Raw genomic sequence first — 19,042 nt, 5'->3', positions numbered from 1 at the left:
TATTGCAATATATAGTAACTGAGGCCGCCTTAAATTTTCAGGAAACTTGATAATAGGCTAAAATATTTTTATAATGCAGCATTTCTAATTGTTGTTCACCCCACACTGGAGATTCCTTTGCTCATCAAAGGAGAAGTAAGTGTTATTTTGTGGCTAAAACTGGATATGGAGTTTAATGAATTATATAGCAGTAAATTATTTTTTAAATGGAAGTTTACGCCTGCTTCCTAAGAACAGCTAAGCAGAGCAGCTGCTGTAGAGCAGCTACGATGTTGCTGTTGACATAACTAATGGGTGCAGATTTATTCCATAATTATGCTGTATGATGTCCTTACATCCTGTAAATGAATGCTCTAAACTTTGCTAATATAACAAACTTATCCTCGATGGCTGTATCTCAGAATCCAGAGAAGAAATCCAGCATGCAACTTTCTTTACTCTTGCCACTAGAAGACCTGGAATCAAATGACATTGGAAATGGCTATTCCCAACTATTGAAAAAAGGTTATACTTGTTTTGTTTTTTTTAAATGTCAGACTGATAGTGTAGAAAAACTGGGGCTACTTTAAACTTAAATTTGACTGTAATTATTAGACATTTATTAGTGAAAGTACAACACCCGAAATACTTCCCTGTGTGACCAGTGGCTAGGCAAAACACACAGGCACACTATGAATTGCACAAGTATAAAGAAGAACCATCTTTGGCCATCAATTGGAGGGGTTAAAAAAAAGAAAAAAGACACCTTATTCTATTGGCCAGACCCTCATTTTGAAAAATTTGTATCTTGACCCCTCAATTTAACTCCAAAGTTCAAATGTGGTTGCACAGACCCTCTTCTATTCATCCCTGAAGGAGATAATTGCATCACTGCAAAATAAGAAAATATGCAGAGTGTATGCAGTGAAATCTTACAGCAGGATGAGGAGTGGAGTGGGCAGGAGGACAGGAGAGTATTACTGTTGCATATGTTTCCTTAAAAGTTTTGTTATATTGACATGCTTAAAGGGAAAGAGGTACAATAGCGGTAACATTACTCAACTTACTTGGCTTGCATGTAAAACTGGCACTTCAACTCCTACTATTTTCTTTTCTTCTCAAGAACAAACTTTCAATTAGTTGCAGCAACTAGGCACTACTAATGGCAACTCCAGGTGCGAAGTGGAAAATCATTTTTACCTCTATTTTTGGATTCCATTGTAGTATTTTTCTTCTCATTAGTGTCATCCTTGTTGCCTTTAAAAGAAGTTCCAGGATGAAGTGCTTGAGAAGTGGATGGCCAATGTACTCTGTTCGGAAACCCAGCTGTTGGCATCGCCTTAGCGTGTGGATGAGTTTCTCTCCACTAGTGCATTCTGTGCTGCATCCTACTAGGAGGCTTTCCCTTTTCTTTTTGGATGATTGGCTGCACGTTCTTATCAGGGAAGGGGTAATCGTTTACTCGTTCAGATTAAGTTAAACACATTGTATGAAATAGTCTTTTTCAGTTCTGTCCTGTTTCATCTAGAAAGCACTTAAGTATAGCCCATTGTTCTACATTAGCCTTCAGTATCTTCTGATTTATACCAGGTAAAGTATTTATAAATTAGTATAGTACAGAAAGCTGCTTTTCACTTTGGCTAGGCTAAAACAAAAAAAAAACAAAAAAAACCCACCCTACTACGAAATGTAACTGTAGCAAACAGTTGGATTTATGGCTAGCAAACACTCCAATGACCAGCACACTGTCTGAAAAAACAAAACACTTTAATTAGACAACTGCAAGCACCTCAAACAATTGGTTATTGTTACAACATGGGGCTATCTTCTCACAATCTAGTTATTGCAAAGGCATGTGAATAAATTTCATATGGACAAAGTCAAGAAAAAGTGGCACCATAGTTAACATGAAAACCAGAAATAAGCTTACATTCATCCCACTGACTTCTAAAAGAGGCCAAAATATACCTCCATGTTTTACATTCTAAAATCTGTATTGCCTATAAGCCTCAGTCTATGTAGCTTTTTTTTTTTCCCTAGGAAACACTTAATTTTTGCGTGCAACTTACAGAGGGTAATTGTATGTCTAGTTCTGGAAAAAAATTAAAGCTAGTGCAAATTGTTTTAGAAACATGTAAAGCTATGAATGGAATGAGCATGATCTTGCTTGTTGGATTATTTTACCCACTGCACTGTAAATACTTGCATCTATCCTTCCTTAACTGATTCCAAGCACACACTTCTATAAAACATCAGTAATTTTACACAGAGAGTGGTTCTCATGCTCAATTTTTAATTTTTTTAAGGTATAGTACAACTTACAGTGCTTATAAAAAGGCAACACCATATGGTACCATGTCTTCACTATCACATTGTAAGGGAAATTGCTATTTTTTTCTTCTTAAAAGCACTTAAAATAGGCAAAAGTTCTAAAAGGGAGTGCTAAATGATAATGCATACTTTATTAGAAAGAAGTCTAGCCTTCCTTTAAAGTGCCATTTGGGGAATGAAATCCTGTAAACCAGAGCCATTTTGTTTAAAATCCAATGAACGGGAACTGCTACAGAATAGAAAGTTTACACAATTCCTTAAAGCAGTGTAAAGTCCACTACATGCAATTTGTTTGCTATAAAGCTCTCTAAAACTTAGTAGCTTTATGCTGAAATTGAGTCCCCAATCCCATATTTAAATGGAAATAAACATTTACAGGGTGCATTTACATACACTATAATACAAGAATGACGTCCCTTTGCCAGAAGATAAAATTGTACAATTCCTCGCCATAACTCAGTTCTGACTTGATAAATTTCTTATGCTTGTAAATTATATAATATGCATCAGCTAAAATATTTTTTTCATAAATAGTTACAAAACTTGCCAAAACACATGGGGGGAAGTTTTTTTTGTTCAAAAATCTGACATCTGAATGCCACACAACACAAGAAACAATGCTTAAAGACATGTTAAGTGTTTTCTGAAGAAAGTGGGTCAGTAAACTACTAGCTGAAGACAAAAAGACTACCCTTCCCCAAGAACACAGTGCACAAAAAGCAAAATGTCAAACAGTACCTCAAGCAAAATAAAGGTCTGAGGATTGAAGCCAGCTCACGTGTGATCCTGCTAAAGAATTTGTGACAGTCACCATTTAGGTCCGATGCATTGGAAAGTGGTTGCTGGCTTATTTTTACAGTTGGGAGATTTTGCTAAGAATTCAGCCATGGATGCCTAAGGCATTCTCCAGCTGAAGCTCGTTTCTCCGGGACCATTTCTAGCATAGGGATCAGGAAATCTGTAAACTGTGCAGCATCTTCGTGAGGCCAACCGTACTTCTCCACGAGCACATCAAAAAGACTCCAAGGTTTCAGCTTGGTGATGTGTCGGAGTTCTCCTGCAAATAGAAATATTACTGGGATTAGAAAAAGACCTCGTTATCCCTGTTTATGACTAGTCCCTGTTCAGTTTTTCTCCCACTCTGTGTTCACAGCACCATTACATGCTCTGAACAATAAATTAGGCAGGCCAGTATATCGCAAGCTTGCTTCAGGTCCTTAAAGAAAAGGAATATATCCAATGTCAAAAGCAAACTATGTTATACCTGGAGTCCACTGTAAACATTTCTCTTGATTTTTTTTCCTGTTGGCTGCATTATGCCTTCCTTATACAAAGAAGCATTCACATGCACACTCACACTGCGCGCACAGACCACTGCAGCCCTTTTCCTGTTGCTCAACCAGCAACCCAAACATTAGAAAAACTGCTCAAATCTGTAAGACGCGAGGTCTCGGCAACACCGGTTACTCTGGCTCCGCTGCATCTGCTGACAGTGCAGCAGTGCATTGAGCTGTTGCAAACCAAGCCAAGCACAAAAGGTTTTACACTGGGAGCTCCTGCTCCAGCTCCCAGGCAAACCCACCCACCCGAGCAGCTTGGGCTGAATTCTTCCTGAGAAGGAAGAGCTGCTGCTGCCCAGGTCTCCTCCAAAACCCACCACCAACACAAGCAGGGGCAGAAAGCAAGATTTGTGTTCCACCACAGAGATTGCATACAGCCAGCGTGGCAATGTACTTGAAACCAAAACAAATACTGAAGGATGAGAGACTCCTTCTGCCATTCAAATCAGCAATATTATCCAGGGGGATCCACAGGTCATCCTGTTTGATGGGCAGGAAGGCTCTTCTGACCCTGCTGCCTCCTCCTCCATTGCTGTCTCCATTTGGCCCAGACATATATCTGAGCGAGACAGGCTCTAGCGACACTTCCAAAAGCAGCATGCTTAAGTACTGCAGAGATTCGGGTGATGATTCTGAGATATCCTCTGGACTCTTGAGGACGATAGTGGTTTCTCAGCACATACTGGAGTTTGAACATGAACTCATCCTATTTCACAATTTCATATATACATAAACTATATATACATATGTACACACACATGTATACATTATACCATCTTGTATGGGTGCATGCAGGTCATATTCTTTTTAAACAAATTGTAAACCTAATTGTTGCCTGTGGCTGAAATCAGCTTCCTGTAATCTACTGCCCATGAAATGCTATCATCAGATGCCAACTCGTGGGTCTGGGTTTTTGTACGTCCCTGTGGCTACATGAGTCCCAAGGCAGCCTAAGAGCCCATGTCTTCAGAATCCCACTGGGAATCTCAGCCTCTGAGTACAATGGATTAAAACCCACCGTACACCAGCAGGACTACGCTGCTGCTCCCAGGGTGCAACGCCTGACAACGCCGCTCTCCCGGTGCATTCACCGAGAACCCCAGACCCTCCTTCTCCAGGCAACCGCAGACGTTTACTAACAGCGGACATGTGCGAAGGCCCGTCACTTGCAAGAGAAAGAAGTGACCTACTAGTAATATAAAGTCAAGATGTGTTGCCCATGTGCACAACCCACTCTCCTTTCTATCTCACTGTTCAACTTTTGGAGGGATACTGAGACAAAGAGGAACTAAATCACATGGTGTTTTCTGCCAGTTTATGTCTGCACATTTACAGTACAAGCGTGTCCCAAGATTTCCAGTTCCAACAAACAAAAAGACTTTGGTTTGGGCCTACATACACCCACAGTATGTGAATGTACAGAGGGACAACACATCTCAGAGAACTTTTTTTTTATTTCCAAGCTTACTCTCAGCCCTTAAAAATCACTGTACACCTCTTTAAGTAAGTGCTGAAAATCTTAACCTTTTGAAAAAGTGTGCGTTGCTGCCTACTAACAAAAACAGGTAGTAAACTTTCTCATAAGAATTTATAAACTCAAGTATTGTGCAACAAGCAATCTCAGCGACAAAAACCATCAACTGCATGCAAAAAAAGGCAAAGAAAATGAGCCTGTGTCCATAACTTCTCCAGGTTATAGAGTTCACTGCAAGGGTTGCTGTAAACATTTACAAAACTAGAACGGCTTGAGGGGATTACTTTTTTAAATGCAACATGGTTTTCACCTCTTCATTTAAATTATGTAGTTTTTAGTTATTGTATTTTCAACAAAAAAAACCCCCACAAACCTATTCGAAGGCTTGGAAATTCAAAGTTATCATCCATTTTGTTCATAAAACTTATCTATAACACTCAATTGTAGCATTCCCGTATTTGCCTCTTTCTTTCCATTCTCAGGTGATATAAAGCCAGTCTGACTGCAGTACAAGGTTCCTGCTTCTTCGTGGGTGTTAGTGTGGAAGCTGAGTTCATACTGTTTGCACACTCTTTATATCTTATTTTCTGAAATAGAGTCTGAATTTGAAATATCCAGGCTAAGACTAATGCATTCCAGGCAGCATAACATTCTTTAGTGTTTTTCTGCTGAGGAATAAACTCTCTCAGTACTATGATTTGAGGTTGTCCAAAAGAAATTCAGTAACAATTGTGCAAGTGTTTAAGAAGATGGAATAGAGTAAAAATTATCTATGCATTGTCCAAGAATTAAATTAATGCTTCAGTTTTCCATAAAGATAATGATACTGACCATGGAATCAAAATCAGGATAAATAAAAGGCAATTAACACAACTGAGGTGGACAGAAAAACCCCAAAGAATTTATTTTAATTTAGAGAGTTCATCTCATTTCCAACCTAAAACTCTGAAGAGCAAGCACAGGAAATGGAGGTGTGGCAACAAGTATTTTCTTCAAGTTCATGAAGTTTGTACCATATAGTTGGAGGATAGCAAGGCAGTACCTATATTTAAGAGAAAAATGAAAAGTACAGGCCTACTGGTCTGACATCATTTGTATCCAGGGGATTAAAATGAATTTTGAAGGAAACACTTAAGATGCAATAGTAGGTGAAAAGTCATTAACAAAAGTTCTTGTCTGGATTTTTGATAATGAAGCACATCATACATAGGAAATTGCCTGAGAGGATTTTGGATTATCAGAATTGTAAGAACCATGTGTGGCCAAAGGGGCCACAGTAATAGACTGTTTTGAAAAAGGAGGTTTTAAGTCAGAAGGAAATTACTAATGACATTTCTTGAGGGTCTGTTGAGGTGAAGATGCTACTTAATACTTCTTTGTTGACCATAACACAAAAAAAACAGGGATAGTCTATAAAATTTGTCAATGACAAATTTGAGATGTCTCATCAAGAAAGTAGAGGATGGTTTATTGAACAATAAGAAATGGATGACATGAAGAACCGGAGAAATAGCAATGGGATATAATTTGCTACTACAAATTCTGAGGAAATGCTCCAGACAACTAATACAAAAACTTCTGATGAGGTCCTATGTTACAGCAGATGCAGCAAGTGAGGTGGAGAAGAACCTTCTCCTTCCCTTCCAGGATGTTAAATAACTATAGCAGTGCTTTTCTTTTAACAGCTTCCCACAGGCAAATCCTCCAGTAGCGAGCCAGCACCTCACACAAGTTTAGCTCACAAAGAAACAGGGGGAGCAAACAGCAATTCATTCAAAGAGTCTGCAGAAAAAGAAAGGGGACTGAGGTCTAGAAAGACAAGGGTTTTAAGTTCTAGTGCCAAAATGTGTTAAGCATTTTTAAAGACAAAACAGCTTCCAGGGAGGCAACAGAGAAAAGGACTCCTTGGAGCTATTACTAGACCCAGTATAAAACAAGATGAGACCCTATAAAAAGAATGTATTAGTGTTATTATGACTAACAAGAAATTATACCTTTTTTTTTTTTAATACACACTCCTATCTGAGGTCACAAACTGCTTCATGCAATCACTGAAAAGAAAGGCCTTCATCCTGTTAACTCATTAGTTGGTAATAACTTTCCTTTTACGTCTGTGATTTCGGTGGAACAATTCAAGCGCGCAAAGTTTGTCTCTGATGGTGAACCTGCTTATGGACAGGAGCAACACTTTATTTTTCTAACTTCTGCTCAATGGTATTAGTCTTTGTCAGAACAAAATAAAATTCCTTCAATGTCATCTGGATAAAATATTCTTAGACATTCAATACATTAACAAAATTGTGATTTCTTGATTTTACCCGAGTCTGATTTTTCCAAAACAGAAGCCAAAAGTTATATTTCTAAGCCCACATTTACCTCACAGCATGAAATTTTCAGAAGAGTCTCAGGACTGCACCTCCTGCAGCCCCTAGCTCAAGTTCAGCCCACGAGCAGCTCAGAGGCAGCACAAAACGCAGCAGCTTGCTGGCCCACTATGAAGCATATCATTCCTCACCAAATGCAAATCCCTCCTGGTCCCTCCTGGATGGAGCTGGGGGAAAGCATCCACAGCACCAGAAGGGCTGGGAACACTGCGGTGGTGAGGAAAAGGAAAGGGGACCTCTGGTGCCTGATTAAATGAAAAATCTCAAATGAGCGGGCAGGAAACTCAACACTTCAATTTTTCCTCTTCCACCATGGTTCGCAATTTTATTCCTCTGCAAAGCCTTTCAATTTTCCTGATTTATAGGAATTTGTGATAGCAGAATAATTAGTGTCATTTGAAAATGCCACTTGGACTATTCGCTCATTCATCTTGTATTTGAGATTTTGCTATTTTCAGTAAAACAGGTGAGATCCAGTCTACTTAGCTTACAGAGCAAGCTTGGACTTAAATTTCATGTGCACAGTGGAAAGAGGTTATATCCACCATAGAGCCAACAAAGGTGGTGCCTCCACACACTCTGCCACTGAAATTTAGGATTCATAGGACAACAGCGACTCTCTGCAGTGGAAATTCTGAAGGAAAATAAGATGCTCAGGAAGGCAAGTTAAATCCTCCACTTCATGTTAATTTTAGAAACTGCCCTCTCTTGTAAGCCAGAAACACTGTTATTATTATATAATCATTAGGTCATTTAAAGGTTTTTCTTTATGATCTCATTAGAAAATACCAAACAATCTGGTGTAAACTAAAAATTTGGAACATGAGAAATTCCTTAACGGGTCAGGCTGTGGATCCCAGCTCAGTATCCATCTCTGACAGTGGCAATAGGAGCTGCTATTTAGGGAGCGCACATGAGCCTGGCCACTTTCTGCAGCCCATTCCCCTCTTGCTAGCACCTGCAAGTCCTGCATTAGGGAGGACAGAGGGAACATTCTTGCCCAGTCCTTTTACTATTTTATACATTTATGGACACGTTGCCCCTTAGTTTGTTAATCTCTTCTTGAACTTGCTTGTACTGCCTACCCCTACAACCTCCCGCAGCACCGAGTCGCTGAACTTCACCACCTGCTGTGTAAAGAAATACTTAGTACTTCTGTGTTTTAGATGCATCCCTGCAAATTTCTTTGAGTGCCCCATAACTCTCATACTGTGGGCACTGCTGAACAACAGCTCTGCATTCAGCTCATCCACAGCCTTTACGATTTCGTAAACCTTTATTATCCCCCCATCAACCTTCTCCTCTCCAAACTTTCTCCAGCTTTTTTGGCCACTCCTTGTAAGGCAGTTGCTCCATTTCCTTGATCCAATCTTCCCGTTGCTCATCTTCACACCTTGTCTAACTCGATTAAACCCTCCTTACGGAAATCAAGCCACACAGAGGTCATTGCAAGCTCAGAACAGGCCGTTCTCATGCAACAGGAGAAAGACTCACTGGCTTGTCTGCCGCCTCGTCACCCCATGCTTGCACAGCCCCGCACCGCAGCCTCGGCCCGCCTTGCTGACCCCACCTGCCCGAGCAGCTGGGCAGCTGATGGTGCCGTGCCCTGCTGACAAGCTGCACGCTTCAGGCACGTGGAGCCATGGGCAAGGGGGACGCTGTAGCTGTTGGGCAGGAAAGCACAGTCGCCAGCTGCAGTCGCCAGCCCTGGGTGTTCCCACCACACAACGTCATCTCCTGCCATACCCTGTCACTCCATACAGCACAGTGCTGTCTCGTACACCGGGGGAACAAACGACGCAGGTCTCACCACATTTCCTCATGTTCAAAACCCTGTCTTTTTAAAGACCAGCCTGAACACAAAATACAAGAAGGTAAAAGAATCACAGACTGATGGGTTTGCTAAGATGATTTTTTTTGTTCTTGCGGCAATTGACACTTTTGTAAAACGGCAAACACAGCTAAGTCCTGACCCATGGCTGTGGCTCTCAGATGTTAAAATAATTAGTAGCATTTGAAGTGAGACAGCACTGTGCATGGAAGAGCACCTTCCTCCATCACCCTGCCACAGAACTCTCTTTCTGCGCACTCTCTCTTCAGGAAGCCTAAGAGAAGGTGAGGACTGCACACATCTATGTACCTATTGCCCATATACTCCTTTTCCACCTACTTTAATCCTTATCAAAAGCATATGCTAGACCATCATAAACGATCAAAAGTGGCTGACAGTTAATTTTCTATCAAGTTACAAGCTATGCATTATTTGATGATTCCTTACATTCACATAAATATTTGACAACAGATTCACAAAAGCGATAGCTAATATCCACTTTGTTGAGTACATCGCAAAATAAATTTTAAGCAAAAAACTGAAAGGAATACTGAAAATGTTTGCTTTTTTTAGAAAGGCAAGTTCACACCAAAATTCTTCTTTAACAAGAGCTCTCCATTTAAATGGATATATTTCTTCAGTACCCCTAACTGAATGAACATATTCTCCTTTTGGATAGTATTATGCTTTAAATTAGTGTTGCATAAATACCGTTACCTTTTTTGGTGAAAAACTCCTTGGAATATTTCCCCAACATAGCGTATTTTCGAGGGATTTTTCCCAGCAGTTCAATGATCAATGCTATGTGGTCTGCATTGGAGAACATTGCCAGCAAAACAGAAACATACAACAGTTTAATCAGTACATTGCATGCACACACTAACACTGGCCCGGTACAGACAGAAATAGATTGATCCTGGTAAAACAGACACATGCACACTAGTCAGTGTGTTGATAAGGCTAACGGGGTTAATTAGGAAAAACACTTTCAGCAAAATTTCCTTGTCAAAAAGACATTTGAGTATCAGCTACTATATACATGTTTTGCTATACAATTTAAAATGTACTAATAGTTATTTTTCAGAAAGCTTAGCTAAAGAAGTTGAGTTTGTCATAGATTTCTGCCTCTAATTCATGTGCATTTGTTTTTCAAAAATATTTTTTGTTGCTAGATTTGAGAAAATGCTCTTTAGTGGGACATGTTACAACCAGCAACAGCAATTCCACTTCTGTCTGCATCACGGCACCTTTCAAAAAGAAGAGGTACTACCTCTGCGATTGAAGAATTCCCGAGAATATTTTCCAGATAGAGCAAAGTGCCTTGGGATATTGCCTAGCAGCTCTATGATGTGTGCTATGTGGTCTATGAGGGAGAGAAAAAAAGGATACGGGAGTGGAAGGGGCAGGGAAAGGATGGGATAAAAAGAAGAGGAAAGAAACTGGAATTAGTAAAAAATCAGAAATAGTTTCAAATCAACAATGTTTGCAGCAAATCCATGCAGAGGTTCCCAGGATCAGCAGAGCTCTGGCATCATTAGCAGCATTTAGGAACAATGAATGATGCCCACGTTACCACTGCAAAGGGCATTTACAAGCAAACAAGCATGAAAATGGACAGGTACACAGATGGAAGCAGGAGTTAAATCTGGTTTCAAAAAAATTAGTAATTGCCTAATTCAAATAAAAATACACAATGTAAACATTATTCCAGTGTCAAACTTATAAAGTTCAATTTTGATGTTTCTTTCGTAAACTAAAACATTGTTATTCTCAATCAGGTTTCCACACATATGCAGTCTTACAAAAGGGCAGTTTAATTTCTTCAGGCAGTTGTTAAGTAGATGAGTATCTGCAGAAGGGAGTTTTTGCCCATCTACTGCTACTGATGGGACTTAAAACTAAAAAGAAAAAAAATGTATTTATATTCTAAAAACAAAGTTTATGAACAGTTCAATCAAATACAAAAATTAACCCCACTGTAAGCTTGCTAGAAATTTAAGAAGAGGAGTGTGAAAATATACAGAAACTCATAAATTTCTCAAAAGATTCATACCTTCATCCCTGGAATAGTCTTCACCAGAATGTGGTTCAAACAAATAATCTCCAGTTGCTAGCTCGAATGCCTATAACATAACAAACATATTTATGGGTATGTCAGAAATAATTATTTTAATCTTAAAATGTCAGCAAAACATCCCAACTGCCTTGGAACCAAGAAAAGAATTAGCTTCAAAGCTAGTGCTTAACAAGGCTTAAAATCAGACTTAAGATTCAAGAAAGACCACTTACCTGAGAACCATCATTCCTGAAGTACAATGATAGCCCAAACCCACCTTCTGGAGAAAGTCCCATGCCCAGCACCAAGCCAACTCCCTTTTAGTAAAAGAGGCTGGAGGTGTGCAATGGGCAGACAGCCTGAAGCCCACGCGTTCTACTTGACCGGGAACAACGAAGATGACAGACAAGGAATAAGGACCTAGGGCACCCGTCCAACCAGTAATTCCTGGGGCTTAACTGGCTAACTGAGAAGTATTTCTGTCATTTTCAAAAATTCAGCATCGATCCTCTTGCTAACAGCATCTGGCCACAGAGGAAGTGATTCTGAAGAAAAGCAGCTACATACTATTACATGGCAAGGAAGTGCGAACAGGGCTTCAGTGTAAGTTAGTGTTAAATATGTTTTAACATGCTAATGTGTTATGTGCTAATCATGTTAAATAGGTGTAAGTTAATGAAACTCAGAGTTATTCCTAAGAGAATAAAGAGCTGCACTTGTATCTTTAGTCTATTTATCTTTCAGAGATCCAATGCTGGAAACTGAAATTAAAAAGTCTGAATTGGAAATAAAATACATTTTTAACAATAGTTATCACTTGAAATTATCGCACAGGACAAGCTCTTTCTTCCTTGATCACTCTGAATCTAGAATGTTTTTTAAAAAGGTATTTTTGTTGAATCACAAGTCATCAAAATAAATACTGCAATCATGGGGTAAAATACTATGACTGATATTGATGAAGGCAATCAGAGCAGATACCATGATGATTGATCCCTTCAATCCTTGGATGGATGCTAACCCTACATTAGGTCAGTGACAAAACTCCCAGTAGAGCAGAGTTTCTCCATATGAGTATGCACCTTAAAATCCTCAAAGCACAGAAATAACGGTGAGAGCACCTATTTGTAAGGAAACATGGATTAGTCTAGACTAATCTGCTGAACAATTCTCTCTCTTCTCTGGATTTATTCTCGTAATACACAGATTACCCAAACAGCCATGGGAATCTAATTCCTTTAAGGTTGTTTAAGTATCACAGTATTTTCCCTCTTCAAGACCAGAAAAAGCATCTGATCCAGAAAATCACTCCAAAAATCAGACAGAACTTCTTGGCATGGTGCTAGGAGGAAATTTCACTCCGTCAGATCATTTTCTACACAATATTTGTCTCCTGGAAATAGACATGCTTTTCTGTTCCAATTCATAGCCCAGAGTTGTTGAATCACCTGTAAATTTAACCTATTTATGGGTACTTGGCTTCTTCAAGCTGTGAACTGTGGAGTGATCCAAGTGGTCTACTGCCAAAATAATTTATTGCCATCATAAATGGCAGTCGAGAAAGTGGGTATGTATGTCTTTTGTTGACATTTCTGTCAATCCTACAAACAAGAAGTCTGTCACTAATAACCAAACTTTCACTTTTTTCTTCTTCTATGTTGAGTTCAAGATGGTGAGCTTTCATTGTACAGCTTAAAAAAATCTGAAGAACTTCATAAATTATCAGGTGTTACAGAAGCTTTTACAGTAGCCAAAACAGCTCACTGGTGGAGATCTTCAAACAAAACACAGAGTGTATAGTTATTCTCTTCATATGAGACTGAGAAAACCCCAAAGTTCCCTTCATCTAATGGGAACAGAGTTGTTGAAAAAGCTGGGCCAACTTTTCTAGGAGAACACACACTGGAGGGGCTTATTTCTGAGGACATTAAGAAACATATACCTATTCAATACAAATTCTTGGAGAACAAAGGAAATGTAGCTGAATTTAGCCACAAAGATAAAGTCCTGTAAAGAATACAGTTTCTGTCCCTAAAATGAAGTATTAGTAGCTGAATATGTCTGGAAATTAAATTGGAAAAACTATAAAAACTGTTCACAGATAAGCACAAGAACTAAGTATAAAACAGTGGCACACACACTTTTAAATCTGACTATATTCAGTTAGAGCTGCAAGTTCTCACAGATTTAGGATATTTATACTATCTTTTTCCTGAGCAGAAACTAAAGTTTTTCAAAATTTTGATGCTGCTTCTTTTTCCTTTTTGTATAGCTTTGACTGTGTGCCCAGGATGGGCTGGAATCACAGCTTCTGAGATCTTTCACAGAATCACAGAACAGTTGGGGTTGGCAGTGACCTCTGGAGATTGCTTGGTCCAACACCCTGCTCAAGCAGGGTCAGCTGGAGCAGGTTGCCCAGGGCTGCATTCAGTTGGGTTTTGATTCTCTCCAAGGATGGAGACTTTGCAACCCCTCTGAGCAACCTGTTCCAGGGTCTGACCACCCTCACAGTAAATACGTGTTTTCTTACGTTCAAGTGGATTTTCCTGTGTGTCAGTTTGTGCTGATTGCCTCTCGTCCTGTCACTGAGAAGAGTCTGGCTCCATCCTCTTTACGCCCTTCCACCAACTATTTATAAACACTGCTAAGATCCCCCCCCAAGCCTTCTCTTCACATGATTACATGACTCTCCTAAAGGACTCTGTACCAAGAACGTGGAAACTTCTGACTCCAAGGCACACAAAGGCAATCTAGAGACAGCCCTGCCTTTGGGAGGTGCAGTAAATATCTCTAGCAATAGTCCTCATCATCCATGCAGGGAAATGGCTTGTGGATTCATCTGTAGCAATCTGCTAACAGGTTCCTAGATATTTGTAGGATGGACCAGCTAGATAACACAAGATAAATAGAATCATTTGGGCCACATAAAAAAAGAAAATCTTTGACCTAGGTTTTTACCATAAAGAAAACCAGAATCAATGTTAAAAATACATTAATAAGCAGGTAAATAGCAATCAGAAGGACACTGTGAAACTTCTGAATTGTAACAGTCAGAATTCTTCTACTTACTAAGTTGTTATCAAAACGTGTGATGCACCAGAAAGCACATGCAGTCCCGTTACTGACTCAGTGCAGAGAGCAAGTGCCACCAAAAGAAGGGATCTCTGCTGCTAGTATTCAAAGTGACAGTTCCAGAAATACACTGATGCTTTACACTTAACTTAGCACTTTTCAACATTTATTATCTCTTAATACCCAACTGTAGGAACATAAAACCACTGAGTCCCTAACTCACAACTGGCTGAAAATCTGTGATAAAATAGGGGCCTGGAGACCCTGAAAAGTCAGCAAGTTGAGTGCAAGTCAGCAGTGCACTCTTGTGGCAATGAAGGCTAACCACATCGTGGGCTGTACTAACAAGAGTGTTTCCAGTTCATCGTGGGGAGTGGTTATTCCCCTCTCCGCAGCACTCACAAGGCTGTATCTGGAGAACTGTGACCAGTCTGGGACCCCCACTATGAGAGAGACATGGACAAGCTGGGGAAAGGCCAGTGGAGGAGCAGCGAGATGGCAGGGAGCTGGAGCACAGGCTGCAGGAGGATAGGCTGGTGGAGCGGGGCTGGAGGTTGTTCAGCCCGGAGAAGGGAAGGCCAAGGGGGGATTTGGTTGCGGCACTTCCCTGCAAGGTGATCATAGAGAAGATGGAGACAGACTCGCCTCAGAAGTGGACAGTGAAAGGACAACTGGCAACAAACGCAGGCTGCAACACGGGACATTTGAACTGCATACAGGGAAAAAATTCTTCCCAGCCATTGGTTAAGCACTGGAACGGGCTGCTCAGAAATCTGTGGAAATGCCATCCCCACAGATATTTAAAACTCTGTGGGACAAGGCTCTGAGTAACCTGATCTAACCTTGAAGTTAGCCCTGCTTCAAGCAGGAGGCAGACTACATAACCTCTAGAGATCCCTTCTAGCCTAATTTTTTCTGTGATTTTTATGATTCTATAAATACAGATTCACCCTATTCACTTAATTAGATCCCCTTTGAAAACAGTCATTTTTAAAAACAACAAATTTTTGACAGAAACCCTGACTTTGAACTATCGTGATCACTTTTTTATTAATGTTGACATATATCTCAGCACAAACCAGTATTTCAAATTTTAAATGAGAACAATAAATAAGATATGGCATATTTAACATTTGACACAAAAGCCCAAGGCAATCATCTATCACTTTCCTATGGCTATCACAGAAAAACAGTCTAGACTACAACAGTTGGAGAACCTTTCAGATAAAACGGCCACGTGCTGCTTTGTGGGCTTTGGAGAGGCTACCTGCATTCTGTCCCTGCCAGGTGATTGTAAATGGACGTACCACTATACTAAACTGCTGGAATCACCTATCATGTACTATGGATCCATATCTAAGCACACGACTGGAAATACCTACATTTTCACTGTGTGACAGCTGTGTACCTGGTCTGGTGACTGAAAATGGATGCACATCTAGGGAAAGATGTCTGGAAGAGGACTGGAAGAATAATTCATTTGAACTGCATCAGGTTCCCTGCAAACCTTCTATGAAGTCCTAGCTGAAAAAGGGCAACAAACCATAGGCCAGAATTTACTACTGTGACAGACCAGATCCAGCTCTTGGCCAAAGTTTCTCTGACCCAGCTGAAATGAAGAGCTGTAAATGAGAAAATTGTAACTGCTTTAAAAATAGGCTTAGTTTAAGAAATCAGTTTCACAGGTAAGTGGGAGCATAGCAAGAAGAGCAAAAGGCTTTTTGAGATGAGCACTCCAGCTGACAGTTCATTCGCTCCTGAACATCTCTCTCGACAGTCAGGCAATGGAAAGAATATAAAAGGAATTTGCATGGCTACTGCCTGGTAAGAAAGGCCAGACGTACAAAGCAAAGACATTCATGGGTTGCTTGAAAAGGAAACAGGTTTCTATTGTTTTCTACAGTCTCATCTCAGAACCATGCAAATGCTGTGTGGTTGCTTTGGAAAGTCACTGTATCTTCAGAAAATCATTTTCTTTTGAATGTTTCAGGTTGTCCACCCACCACCTTCAAAGCAAAAGGGTGTACAGTGATTAATAACAGCATTTCGTACTGTATCTGCCTACTGAAAAATATGTGCATAGTGACTTAAGTTCTTCTTTTCTATCAACCAGATTTTTGATTTTCCAATTTTCCTCAAAATACTTTTTCTGGGCAGACTGAGGCTTGTCATCACACCTTTGGTTGGTGCCGCTCACATGTACTGGCATGGTGATACTCATGATCCTTTGAAGACATGATCATTTTCTCCCATTTACAATACAGAAAGAGTAGTTACATTTAGGAGACTTGCTGCCAATCTACAGCTATGATCTATTAGCTGTTTCTTTTTATAAAAAGAATGTATTTCAGGAATCACAACTCTCCACAACAGCCACCTCAGAAACATATTAGAAAAATATTGTCTTGTTGATGTCTTAGCTTTTGACTTACTCATCTCCCCCCCGCAGCTAACACAAGATTATACATAATGAACAACAAAAGTCAGATGATGAGACTCATCATTTCAGGTGCTTTTCCTGTCTCCAATCCAGAGCCTGGAAAAGCAGTGGAATCATGTTGCTCGCAGTCATTTCCAGGAGCAATGCAGAGGGATGCCCTCTCTGCCAGTACTAACTCCCTTATTTTGCCAGGATTTCTTGGCAGCAGCAGTGGAGTACTGTGTTCCAAGGACTTCTGGATTTAGGAAATGCTACATCATGCAGCGCCTGTTTAGTTTATGCTCCACAGAAAGCAATTCTCTTACTTCTGCAAATGTGGAAGTTCAGCCTCAGAAAATAACATGATCAAGGGTGGTTTTAATTCTGTCAAAGGCATCACTGGCTCCAAATCTGCTCCTTTTTTCAGTGAAAACAAGAGAGATGTACCTCCATGTCAGCATAACTAAAATAGGATATTTAATAACTGTGGGGAGAGATTCCCAGTTTCTAGCTCTGGCATGAGAGCAGTTGAGTATCCCACATTTAGATAAATAGGCCACGTTCTTAAAAAAAAAAAAAAAAAAAAAAGCACCGTGCAATTCCCTTAGCAAAATATGTAAATGTCCAGCAAATGATCTCAGCAATCACTCAGGCCTGGGCCATCATACTCCTTTCTCCCTGCTTTTTTTTAAAGACTCAGATTAGCTGAGCTGGTACTGGTCTGAGGAAATTCCCCTCTCATCCTTTAAATCTGATTTGAAGACCAGTTTTTCATGTTTTGGGCACAAGAACTGGGCCATGATGAAGCATCTAAACTTAGAAGATTCAGCTCGCAGGCTGCTGGCTTACAATACTACTTATTCACTGACACAATGCCAAAAGAAAAAGTACTGTAAGGTTATTATCACTGAGTTACTGCTCCATCTTTTACACCGCTTCTCTTATATGATATGCTGTTCAGAGCAGAGATCTTACATGGCTCTGTTTATGTAGACTTTCAGCACAGTTTCAGAGTCTGCAGCTACAACCATACTAGAGGCAATAAAAATAGAACAGGACTATTCTTTCTTAAGAAGCTGCTCCAAAAGCATGGGGTTGGGGTTGGTAGGTGAAGCCAACCTGTATTTCCACAGCACAGCTGAAGAGAGCACAGCATGTAGACACAACGTACCAGTTTCTGAAAGCCAGATTTGTAAAGAGGATAATCTGTCACTTGCTTTGCACACATATACATAAAGGAACACACTTTTCACACAGATGTTTGCACGCTCAGGGACCTCTGTCAGAAGCTTTTGTTTAAAAGGTCATCATAATCTCCATCCTTATTGCTAAAAATGAAGTAAAATTGATAGGCGAATACTATGACTGAAAAGACAGTCTGCTATGGTTATGATACAGCATGACCTCTTAGTTTGGCTTAACAATACTTTATGCCATAAATACAAGTCAATACAAGAGCCATTGCACAACTGCTCTCCTAGTCAATGCTAATCCCAATGACCAAGTGATCTTGTTAGTAGGGAAAGGGCAGCAAATGGCCTTAGGCTCAAATGGGAGATCCATAAAGCACCAAGTTAAAATGCCAGGTGGATCCCAGTCCCACACATTCCAAGTAGTCCTTCACAAATTCTACAAACCAGAAAACATGAAAATATTGAGGTGCTTTATGTGAACATACGGAAGTCAAATACTGACATGGAAGCTCCATGGACCCTAAATGAATTCAGAGGAAGGAAGGTCTGTTTTTATTATAATTTATTTTAAAGGAGAAATAATCAAGAATATCTGACACAGTACTGGATATATGATTATAACAGATGGAAAGTCCCTTCTATTTTGCAAGGTAAGCAGCCTTCTTATGGTGCTTTCACTGCTAAGCAGAGTGTTTGGGACTTCTTGGGAACAAGCCCTTTCAGAAGAGCTTGGCAGCCGTGTTGTCAAACTTACTTACACAACGCACGCTGCGATGGAGAACCTGACCATGATTTTGAAGTGGCGGGTCTTATTTCAGCAAGAGCTACTCAGGTGGAGGAGTGAAGAGCACGGCTAAATCACTCTCAGTGAGAATACTGGTCAAAAGATTTGAGGGTGCTGGGTACACACAAGATCTACAAGATATATTTGCACACAATTCCATCCAAAGGGAAATGATACAA

The 19,042-nt window shown here is 40.1% G+C and overlaps 1 protein-coding gene across 3 annotated transcripts in view; it reads right to left on the bottom strand.

The window, feature by feature from the left end:
* Nucleotides 1–1,727: 1,727 nt before the first annotated feature.
* Nucleotides 1,728–19,042, bottom strand: part of SRPK2 (SRSF protein kinase 2) — a 101,746-nt gene continuing 84,431 nt past the window's right edge. Inside the window, exons 13-16 of one of the 3 annotated variants that reach the window (XM_026059026.1) lie at nt 11,393–11,462; nt 10,610–10,702; nt 10,057–10,149; nt 1,728–3,367 (exon numbers count right to left, since the gene is read on the bottom strand). In XM_026059026.1, coding sequence (XP_025914811.1) covers nt 3,183–3,367; nt 10,057–10,149; nt 10,610–10,702; nt 11,393–11,462 — 441 coding nt within the window. In that variant the 3' untranslated portion in view covers nt 1,728–3,182. The remainder of the gene's footprint in view (nt 3,368–10,056; nt 10,150–10,609; nt 10,703–11,392; nt 11,463–19,042) is intronic. The other 2 variants (XM_026059028.1, XM_026059027.1) reach the window with 2 other exon arrangements.

Source organism: Apteryx rowi, unplaced genomic scaffold (genome assembly GCF_003343035.1).
Source record: "Apteryx rowi isolate R43461 unplaced genomic scaffold, aptRow1 scaffold_151, whole genome shotgun sequence".
Lineage (NCBI taxonomy): Eukaryota > Metazoa > Chordata > Aves > Apterygiformes > Apterygidae > Apteryx > Apteryx rowi.
Note: the sequence above shows the minus strand (reverse complement) of the source record. Positions and strands in the feature narration are given on the sequence as shown.